Source organism: Candoia aspera, chromosome 6 (assembly GCF_035149785.1).
Source record: "Candoia aspera isolate rCanAsp1 chromosome 6, rCanAsp1.hap2, whole genome shotgun sequence".
Taxonomy (NCBI): Eukaryota; Metazoa; Chordata; class Lepidosauria; order Squamata; family Boidae; genus Candoia; species Candoia aspera.
The window spans coordinates 15,565,464-15,577,574 of record NC_086158.1 but is presented as its reverse complement, the minus strand read 5'-3'; the positions used below and the strand labels follow the sequence as shown (position 1 = coordinate 15,577,574).

The 12,111-nt window shown below is 37.7% G+C and overlaps 1 protein-coding gene across 2 annotated transcripts in view; it reads right to left on the bottom strand.

Annotated features, from left to right (window-relative positions):
* Window positions 1-12,111, bottom strand: part of TNIK (TRAF2 and NCK interacting kinase) — a 295,901-nt gene that overhangs the window by 47,868 nt on the left and 235,922 nt on the right. For both annotated transcript variants that reach the window (XM_063306445.1, XM_063306444.1), the window contains one exon: window positions 11,369-11,560. In XM_063306445.1, the coding sequence (XP_063162515.1) occupies window positions 11,369-11,560 (192 nt within the window). The remainder of the gene's footprint in view (window positions 1-11,368; window positions 11,561-12,111) is intronic.

Genomic DNA, 12,111 nt, shown 5'->3' with positions numbered 1-12,111 from the left:
TGTCCAAAGGCACTGTCTGTAAAACCTCTAGAACCTGTACAGCCATTTTCTCAGACTGTATTTCCAATCAGCCAATCAAAACACAGAAATAACTCCAGCTAACAATGAATTGTGGCTGCTCCAAAGGACTTTCATATTAATTGATAGCATAATAAAAATAATTACTGTTATTGTTCAGTTTATGAACTTTGTTCAAGTCCAGTTCCCTCTCCTGTCATATAAATAAATAATCAACCAACTGAATGCCTAAATTTAAACAGTTTCCTAGTCATCAGCAAGGAGACTAAAGTATAGACAAAACAGATTGTAACTGAGTAAACAGCAGCCAACTGAAGGTGACGAAAAGGCCAAATGAAATGCCCGAAAGCATACAGAAACAGGTTGTAGGACAGATCACCAACACCTTTTCTACCCTATTTTTTTCCTTACCCTGGCAGAAATAAATCCAAATCTATATGCATCCTCATATGAAAGTCCTTTTTTGAAAGGTAATATAACCAAGTATGTCTTTTTACCACATTTGGAGCCAAATGTACTTTGGGGGTATATTCAGCAGGCTATGATATATTTTAGATGTCAACTTTTAAAAATGGCTATACAGGTTTTGTACATTTTCCTACTTGCCTTGATAAAGCAGCCCTCCAGACCCTGCCCAAGCAGACAGACGGCATTTATAGCTCTCCAGAATATTACAAATCAGAAGCAAGAAAATTATTTTTATGCCAGATTACACCAGCCGTGATCAAGAATTCCTATCATTCACAAATTTTATTTTTTGGAAATCTACTCTGCATCTAGCAGCAGAAAGAAGAAGAGCAAATCCCATGGAAAGAGGAGCAGGTAAGGAGAGATGCAAGACAGAGCGGACTTGTCTGTCTCCTCTCCTCGCTGGCTTTTGTGATCCCAAGGACTTTACAGAGGGGACTGCATATGTAGCATTATGAAACCAACAAGCAAATTACTAGACACAGATCCAACCCAGCTTTTGGTTTAAAAAAAAGCAAGTACAGCAGTAAGAACGCAAGGCCAGAAGGTACTATCCAGCCCAAGAAAGCTTAGAAAGCAATTCCCAAACTTTGTATCAAGGCACACTAAAACATGGCCAGTGTGCCAAGATAACAGAACATTAAAGACTGCTGCAAGCTCAAAGCACTTGTTCTCAAAAGAGGCTACCTGCTGAATCTCTGTATGATTTGTTGTTCTAGCCATGCCTCCTGCCAATCAGACTGTGCTGATCATCCAATTGTTCTGGTATAATACATGGACCACAGGAAATTGCTGAATACTGAGTTACAGCACTGGTCCATCTACTTCAGAATTATCTAAACTGACGGGCAGCAGTTCTTCAGGTTTTGGTAGGAGTCTTTCCCAACCCTACCTGTAGAACCTTGGAACTTTGTATGCTCCTGAGCTATGAAAAGAGCTTAGAGGGGGCATGTCCTGAACAGAGATTTGCACAGAAATGCAAAAGGGAGCCTTTACACATTTTAAAAGTAAGTCTTCAGTCGTAAAGCTTTGTAAAACACTAGTTTAGAGGCTGCAGAATCCTTGGATTACCACTTGTGTTCCAAAAGGTGTTTCACCTCTTCTGAAGCCATGAGCAACAAAGCAAATATTAAAATGCTTTAAGTAAGAAAGTGCAATGATACACTTTTCTTCAAAAATATAGAGCCAGAATCCAATGGGATGTCTTGATTAAAAGAATTATGCCAACAATATCAGAAAATAAACTATTTCAGACAAAATGTAATCCCAGATTTGAATCAAATACAAATAATCATCCACAAATCTTTAATTTCCAGGATGCCTCAATTTTTAAAATTTGTTGTTAACACACCCTCACCATCACCAATGGATGCTTACCAACCTTCAGTGGTGCTCTTAATTTGACAATGCTACAAAAATGGTTTACAGAATTGTAAAACAACGACCAGATAATCTGTTTTAGATAGGACAATGGTATTTGGTTATCCTTAGGATGCCAAACACAAGACAGAGTGATGGTGAGCTGTTTTACTTCTTGCAAATACTTAGTTGACTCTGTTATGCTGAGGGGAGTGGTGGAAGAACCCTCCTTTGGGGAAGGAAAAAAAAATACATGGGCAAAGTGAGAATGGATCTTCTTTCCAGACTCATTTCTCCTTTCTGTGAAATGGCACCAAACTTCAAAGAATAGCTAAAAAATGGGTGGGAAGAGGAGAGGAGTGAGAATGGACAAAGCAAGAAGAAACTGCTCATAGTGTCCTGTATCAAAACGAATCCTGGCTCCCCCCCCCTCTCTCTCGAACACACACACACGCGCACACACACACACACCCCTTCATCCCTTTGCAAAAGGTTGAATAACAACCTTGAATGTTCCATCCTTCCCCTTCACCCCACCGAACCTCTTTAATCCTGAACACACAGTCCTAATGAGTGGAATTAAATACTAGTTACAAATAAAATATTGTATCTGTACATAGTTGACATGGCTTTATACTACAATATATGAGCCAGCAAGTAGCTCCAAATTTTGTTTGATGCTATGACAATTATATTTGCTTGTTTGTTTTTAACTTCATTTCTTGTTTGCCATCCTCCAAATGACCATGAAGCAGTTGAGTGAGCTGCCAAAATATTCAAGCCCATGGAGTGTGTCCTCCAGTCCCCAAGGAAATAAAGGAGTGCATTCTGGGATGCTATCCAATAGTTACATACCGGGCTGAACCACCCTGGCAGCAAATTAAAACTGAACAAAAATTACCCATGAACTAGGATGCCGTCACCAAGCCTTCAAGCACTTTGCTATTAAACAGGCTTGATGTGGAAGAGCGCTCTGCATAATTAAATCAGTTTTCAAGTGGGTAAAATTTATGATAAAAGAAGCTAGACCTGTCCTGAAGGTGTTTTCCTCCTACATGACTTAATAAAGGCAACTAGGGTTAGAGAGAATCCCTTACATGACTTTATTCAAGCAGAATGTTGTTGTATCTCTTGTTTTTTTGAGAAATCCACTCTAAATAGATTTTCTTGTATCATTTTAGGCCAAATCTATGATCTCCTTATGACTCCCAAATACTTTCACAAGGAAAATTAGGGAACAGGACAATAAATGGCAACACTATTCTTGAGAATAAAGGCAAATCTCCATGAACTCTGTGAATACTGGGTTGCTACCTACTTAGTGGCAAATTTACTTTTGCATGCCTCTGAGGAATTTTAGAGAAAATACTATTATTTATGTCTAGGCCAAAGATGATTAAACCATTACCTTTCTCACTCTTCTGGCCAAGCCAACCATCAGTCAAATACTTGTTCAGACTGTACAGAAAATCTGAGGAGAGGCAAGCTATTTTTAAGTATGAGACCCACTTATACAGTATTACCTATTAGCACTCCACTTTTAACAGCATTTCAGTTACACAAGGCAATAGACACCTGGCGCTCCAGTTCTGAAGGTCTGATTCACAACAAACTCACTGGTCTGAGTGCAGATTTGATTTCAGCCTCCCAGAGCCTTATATTGATCTAAGTAAATCTGAAACAAATGGGTTTAAGCCCCTTGCTTGTCAAAGCTTTCACTGTTGTTTACAAACTTTAGTAAGTAGTTGAACAAACCACGCTTTGGAGTAAAACCAGTTTAACCTTTATTTATCAGTCTCAGCAGCAGAAGGGATACAAACAGAGGCTCCCCAATTCCCCACTGCCACCAACTGTTACAAAGGGAAAGCCTTTTACAATCTGCATTCAAAGTAAACTTATGCCATCTCTTTTATTAACATTTCCAACCAATATTTTAAAAGATGCACTTGATTTTTCTTCTAGTCAGATTCAAGCATACATGGAATATTAAGCAGCCCATCCCCTTCGGACAGTCATAGCCACAAAAAGATTCCTTCATTCAAGGAATGAAAAGAACTTTGGGGGAAATGCATCTTCTTTTTGGAGACACCAGAGAAAAGAAAGATGCCAGAAGCAGCCAGATATGAAGCATGTCAGATTACAGACAACAAAAGGTTCACATTTTCACATCCTCCCACGACAGCAGCTAATTCAAGCCCTAACTGGTGCTTGATAAGCATAAGAATATTTTTGGGTCTGTGTGCATTCCTTTGCTTATGGAAGTGATGCACATAAAAGAACACAACATCTTGAAAACTGCCCTTTAATTTAGACTGATTTATGTTTACCTCCCTTGATTAGATTTTGGAGATAAAGTTAAGTATATGAACTTACTCTCAGTTATTACTTTTTCCAGCAGAATCAAAAAAGGCACAACCATCTGAGAGCAGCCATCCTTCCAAAGCACCCGATTTCCTTGGTGGCCTGTGGCCCTTTTCTGCTCTTCTGCAACAGAACCCTTCCCTTGCAGAAGGATTTTAAGACAACAAGAGACAGACAGTGCCTTTGAAAACTGGCAAGGCTCACTGGGCTTCTCTTGCTTCACCAAAGCAAAGCAAAGCAAAAAGCAAAGAAATTTTTTTTCCATTTGTTTTGGAATTCAGAGCATATGAACTTGAACAGCGAAAAGTATTAGTTGCATTACCATATTTTGTGAAAGGCATCTTCAAAATTCTTAGTCATCTACTATCCTAATCTTCCAACAGAAAAGGAGATGAAAGACAGACATACAGACAGCAGGTTGGAAAACAAGCCCTTTGAGCTGCACGTTCAAATGCTCTATTAAACTTTCAGCAGTTTTGAATACTGAAGATGCCCAGTTGAGTTTAGGGCAAACATCAGGCTGATAACTCAGAACTATTTTTTATTACTGGAATGAAAGCTGAATTTTTTTTTTTATAATAATATTTGGCTCCTTCAGTCTAGAAGTTAAAGATCTAGTCCTAAAGATTCATAACAAATTCTGAACATCCATCAGAGCTGACATCATGAGCCTTAAAAAGCAACTGGACTTTTACAATTAAGCACTTTACATAAAATATCTTCAATGTGGGCTGTAATACTTGTACTCAAAGCAAAAGAGCAAAAAGGAAAAAAAATATGAGTTTGCTTATGGAAAGTTTGACTGAAAATACCACCTCATGTGAGTGTTAAGTTATATAACAAGTATTTATATTTTTCAGAAAGATTAGAAATGTGCATCTGTATTCAACAAAGAAAGATGGTTTTGCAGTAATAGGGATCTACAAGTGTGTGCGCTTGTTTTTAAGTAAATTAATACAATTATTTTGAAAAGAAACATTGATAATATTAAGAAAATGCCAAGTATTGCATTTGTATTGGTCTCTGACTATAAAGCATTCATTCATTCATTCATTCATTATTGTATTGTGCTGATGTAATATGAAAGTTAGCACTCCCTCTAATACAGATGGAAGCTGTTTATACATTCAATCATTCATTCTATATCCTGCCTTTTTACTCAGAGAACACTCAAGATAGCTCAGCTGGAGAGAGACCCAAGTGCAGTGGTAGATTATAACATGGAAGATCTCAAAGGAATCTGGTGATCTCTAGCTAAAATAGTTATGTAGCAGCTGATGGAAGTCTATGGGCAGTTGTAAGATAATGCAGTAATGCAAGATAAAATTGTCTATGAAGCACTTGGTTGACCTTGGCTGATTCAGAAAGCTAAAGATGCTCTGACGTCTTCTGAATTTGGATGGGGACCATTTGTGAAATCCAGGAAGTTAAACTGGGAAATAAAACAGAAAATCTTGGAATGGCAAACAATTTTGCAATGGCATGCTGCAGTGGCAAACCATTTTCTTAACACACCAAGAAAACTGTATGGATGTATTCATGTAAGTCACCAGAGGCTGAGCTTGCTTGACTACAAGATAAGACTTTGGTCTGAGATGCTGGAGAGTTGCAAGTACCATTGAAACAAAAAATAACAACTTATCTCATTGAGCAACAAAATGATTTTAAAATATGAAATCTTAAAATGAGGGAAAAGAAAGTTATTCCTTCTTTTTAATTCCTCCCCTAATTTGCACCGTATGTATATTCTTTCTTGGGGACACCTAAATACAACCCTGATAATCAAAATTTTCTTAACGTATTCTATGTTCCTTCAGAAAGAGAGAAAATATCTGCTCGATTTTTAAATTTAAATTTAATGGAAAACAGCAGACTGAGAATGAACAATTTCAAGGTCCCTTTCAAAATAAGGAAGAGAAAGTAGCTAAGATACTTAACTGTTGAGTATTAAGGAAAGATTGGCAAGAGCAAGAACATTTGATCATGTTTCATTAGAAACAGGACCAAATAAGAATGAATGGAACAATGGAATGCTGTTATCAAATTAAATGAGCTGATTAATTATTTGAGTTTTAGCCAGATGTACAGTATATGTACAAATGAGATAAATATGTAACATGTGAAATATAATTCATTTTTAGATAATGCACTTATGCACTGCAACAGATACCATGTTAGAGGAGACAAGAGCTGGAATATTTCTTATAACATAGCTCCTGTTCATAATGTTCTAAGAGCTTATGTCACAAATATCCAAAAGGCTTGCTTAAATGATAGCGGCTCAAAGCAGAATAATAACCAAATCTCTTGCCTGATACTATTTGTTTCAGACATGCTAGAAGCCCTTGATAAACCCTAGTTACAGAAAGGGGAGAACACTGTAGCTTATTGGCAATACTAGGAGAATTTACCCACTGGAAGTGGTTTTACATAATCCTGTCCAGCATATTGCAGGTTAGGTGTGCTAGATGATAGAGCCATATAATTGTTCACATGCAAACCCAATAACTGTTTCTTATTAGGTATTTGTGGAGGAGGTTTGGAAGAAAAACAGGAAGACTTAGAAAATGAGCCCAGATTCACCTGCATAGCAGTACCAGAGGAATTACCATGGGGAGCTTCAGAAGGCCAAGCCAGTTCAGAGTTAGAAGAAAATGAAAGGGCATTCAAAGATACTGAGCGAGAGGAGGAAGATAAGGGTGCCATTATGGATACATTCAACTGAGAAATTTGTGGAGAAAGATCCAGAGAAGGAACAAAAAGTTGCTCCATACTTTGTCCTATTATTTTCCTCTGCATCTGTGCATGATGGTTCCCAACAGAAAGATGATGTTCAAAGACACTCTCCAAAGATGCATGGTGCTTCTTCTGATCATTTTGTATCTGCTGATACCTCAAGACGCAGGCTGGGCTAGAAGCACTTAAATCTAGATGATCATGCATTTTTGAGACATTGTTTAAGGATGGAACACTCCTTGAAGGAGAAATAACACCTGGGTATAAATGTGAAGGATGGTATTTCCTTCCCTTGTCTCCATTGTGCTCTTGGAAGTTCATTTTGATCTTATATGGAGGTAATGGTGGCTTATCGCTTTCTGGAAGATGAGGAGAAGACACTGACTTGACCTTCAATGGTGTCTGCCTATCAGGGCTGCACCCTTGTGATCGAGATCCACTGAAGCACTTCATGTTGCCATTCTTTTTCCTTTGGTCTGGAAAACCAAGCCTAGTTTCTGAGTTTATCAAAATGGGTCTTTTCTTTGGATCTTCTTGAGGACTTGGCATGGAAATTGTAATGACAGGCAACACTACTACTTCTCTAGTAGAAGCCAACATATCCTTTCCTTTATGATCTAATGCTTGCTGATCTTGCACGTTTTGCTTACCATGCAGTTTGGATATGTTAAGATAAGGCTTAGAGTTGGAGTGCAGAACAGTGCCTTTGTGAGTAAGAAAGGGCACCTGGTGTTTGGGAATGGAACTATGGTTCTGTTTAGCTGGAATAACGGGTGTGTTATTAAAAGGTCGTTGCCGTACCTGGAGAAGTAGGATTACAGAAATTAAACTATTAAAACACACATTTTAATGAATCTTACAAACAACATGCAATTGCTCAATGTCCAGTACCAAAAGAATCAGAACTCAAGTTTGCTTGGAAAACTAATTGCTGATTCAGAAATGTAAGAAAACTAGATGTCCTAACTCAAAAACTGTCAAACAACAATGTGCACATACTCCTTAACACAGAAAATATACTAACAGCCTTAATGGACCAGGCCGACTCCCCATTTCTACAAGTTTGTGAACTTCTTGGAAGTCACACAGAGAACATTAAATAAATGTCTTTCCTTATGGTGACTAGTATACATCGGGTCCCTCTGAATGTGGAGATTCCACTGACTTTTAGTAAAGATATGCTTCATGAATTGGCTTGCTTATAAAACCACCTGAATTAACACTCTCTTAGCAGGTGGAAGCATGTATCTGGCTTTGTTGCTACTTGGAAGGTAAGCAGATTTAAGCAGGTGATTACTTAGATGGGATAGCGCTATGGAATACCCTAAGTTTAGAAAAAAGCTACATGGAAGAAGACAGTGGCAAGCCAATTCCACTCTGTGGCCCAGAAAGCTATTCAGATGTATCCAAGAAATAGCCAGAACTGTACTCAATTTAGAGATTTTATTTTAACCCAACAATCCACACCTTATAGTAAGTAAGTTTGCACAGTCAATGGTTAGAAACCTGAATACTGTAATCTAATATTTGGAGGGTCAGGGAAAGGCTGCTCCAAGCCATTCATATTGTTTAAATGTAGACTAGAAGATATCTATTTGAAGTTATCTTAGCACCTTTTAAAATGAATGCAGTGAACAGCTTCCTTGAAATCACTGATAACAGATAATATAGCCAGAATCCCCTGATGCCTGTATTTTCTTAAACCCTTATTGCTGTATGTGCATCCTATTTAGAAATAATTTAACAGAAATTGTTGCAAAAGTAACCACTATTATAAAGTAATGTTTCATTATTTACTCTGACCTTTAGAATAAATTACAATTATGCTTTTCAGCACCATATATATCTTAGCAGTTTACATTGAAGTAAATATAGAATAGCCCTTTCAAAAGCCTGATTAAAAGCACTGCCATCAAATATGTTACACAGTAGATTTCAAAAGATTCCGATCACTCCAAGGTGCTGTCCTTATAATGGTATTGACCTTGAAACTGTGGATCATATTTTATTGCACTGTGAATTTTACAAGAGTTTTTGGCAGGATATTATCTGGCCTATTTTAAAATCAAGACCAGGAAGAGGTATTTATGAATGAGTTAAAAATTTTCTCTCAGATAAAAATCCTAAAATTACAATAGCGATAGCCAAATTTTTAACTATGGATATAGAAACAAGGTCTTTATTAATAAATTAACATGTTTGAGTTTAAAATGTTTTGTGTAATATCTATCAATTTATTTTATTTGGTAAAATGTTTATCTTATGCCAAACATTTTAAATTATATCTGTATTGCAATCTATGTTTTATGGTTTTAATTTGTTTATTGTGTTGTAAATTGCCCAGAGTCCCCTTTTGGGGGAGATGGGCGGCGAGAGAAATTTGAAATACAAACAAACAAACAAACAAACATGGAGGCTTTCCTTCATTTTATAGCTCTTCAGTAGGCTGGGCTGAGAGAAGGTGGCTCACCTAAAGTCACCCAGGAATCTCCATATTCAAGTGCGGACTTGCAGCTGAGTCTTCCCATCCAGGTCTTACATCTTAACCACTACACTATAATGAAATGCCCTGTAATAGTCACTCAGTAAAACAAGAATGTTACTAAGAGACCAGCAGCTTTTCAAAGCAGTAGCAATTACTGTGCCCCAATGACATCTAACATCTGCTTTTGAATGGGAAATCTCTTCTTTCAGAGGAAGTGTATTATGTGAACGTAACAGCTGCTTATTCAGTAGCTGGTGCTGCTATAATAATTGCAGTAGAGATGGGAGCAGGTTCTTCTGACCTCACTTCCAGTAGGAATCAGGCTTAAAAAAAAAACTAGGGCTGAATTTTAAAAATCTGTTCTGGTTTTGGGCATCCCCACATCCTTGCCTTTTACTAACAAGGTTAACAAAGATGCAACTACCAAGAAAATTACATGCATCAAAGAGGCGATTCAGTCCAGAAATGCAATGGGCAATTTAATGACCAAATAGGTAATGAATTTTAAAAAAAATGTTGGTAAACAGCCAACGTTTACTGTATGAGATGATACACTGGGCAGCTTCTTAATATGGAACAGCCAGTGGCTTTCAAATTGTTCTGAGAGATCCTTAACCTTTCTGAAAATTTGCTTGCTTATAATTTATCTTCTGCAAGAATGTGTACTTTCATGGAAGGATAAGATGTTCTGAGTATACACTCACAGCACTCTCCTATGGGACAATTATGAGATTGACTAACTCCTAACCAATGCTTTCACATCAATGTAATCATATATTACTTCTGCAATGCACTGAGGTTTGCACTATTGCATACACTGCAACTCTTTAGCACATGATTTGATGTGGAAAGTATTCCCTGAATGTTTAAGTTTGAAAATCATTTGAGGGGAGAACAGTAAGTACATTTTCATGTGGTTTTCAAAACTAAATGTTTACAGTACAATATATGGGGAAACAGCTAGGATGAAAACAGTGTAAATTTCTGGTCAGTGGTACTACTCAATTATATTCTAATTTCACTTGCATGCATATGCACACATACCCCCCAATTACCCATTAGATATGCTGGGGAAAGTATTTATCTGCTCTTGTGTTAGACACTGTGGAAAATGGATACAGCTGTGCATTACCTCTGATACCTAACTTAAAAATGTGTAAGCTGTGCAAGACTTTTTAAAAAATATTAATACCTCTACATATAGGTAATATAAGTCTATGTATGATTAAGTAGGCTATTAGAAATGCTCTGCACTAGTAACTTTTCCTGACCTATCACAAGGCTGCACTAGCAACAATAGCCAATATTAGGCACAAAGATTTATCAGCTGGTACCACACATGAAGACTTGCTTTTTAAAAAGGAGCATTTATCCATACCAGCATTTTCCAGCCTGGGCCCTATAATACTTTATTATTTTTTTTAATGTTTCATAGTCTTTCTACAAAAACAGACTATTTCTATTAGGTATCAAATACTGTTCAATTTTATTTTTCAAGTTGTAATCAGTACTTATGATACAGTAGGACAGATCTCTCTCCTTGCAAGTAAAAAACACAGTGAAAATACTCAGGTTTTTAAGATCCTGGCCATCAGCATTGTAATTCCACCTTGTTGGTGAATCATTTTCTTTCCAGGATTAGTCACACAGGTAACTTGATCCAATTATATTATACTATCCAGATCTGGGTATGTGATAGAACCATGGAATTTCAGAATTGTAAGGGAACCTTGGGATCCATCTGGCCCTTGCCCTGGGTTGGATACAAGGACCTGATGACATCAGAGGACAGACGAGGTTATTGGGTATAAAGGATTAGTGCCCAATAATCAAAAAGAGTTCTGAGAGTGGGTGGGAGGCTGAAAGCGCACTCAAACTCAATTTTGCCTAAACTCTGATTTTTTATTTACCTACCCCAGGATAGAATGTGACCATCCTTACCTCCTTCGCCCAAGCTGGCTTGTCAGTGGCATTCATCCCCTCCTTGTAATGATAGAGAGGCTTCTTCTCAGCTGGTCTCTGCTCTTGTCTCTGCTGCTGCTGTAAAGAAACTAGGTAGTCTCGTTCCTGTTGCAGTTGTCGCTGTAGCCTCTCTGCTTGCCGTTGCTCCTCCAACTGTTTGCGCTTGTATTCCTACCAAAACATGTCCACCACACAAATATTAGCAGGCCAGAGAAGGGTATGAAGTTGCAGGACATACAGTCGGAACACTGCTGGGAGGAAGCAGCCACGTCTCAAATATAGATGGAAACTCAATCAACATTAAAGATGTCATGACTGTGATGGCTGATTGTGGATTTGTATGGGCTCCAATATTCTTCGTGTTCGGGTAGTACGAACCCTTACCAAAGAGTGAATTAAACGCTCAACTCCATTTATTCTGCATACACACAGTGTTTACCCATTGCCCATTCCTAACTAACTTTGTTATCAAATCTACACATCCATCACAAACAATGTATTTATCTGACCTATTTCAGTGGGAAGGAATTCAATCTCCATTCAATCTCATTTTAGGCTTTAACATACAAAATGCTTTTAAAAGGAAACACCCCCCCCCCACCCCAACAAACTTCCAAAGTATGGTGTTCTGTGACGGTGTCAGTTCAAACAGGATGAAATAAATTAGGACTGTGTCTAAAGGGCCCTTAAATGAGGCTTATTTAAAATATGGATAGTACTGC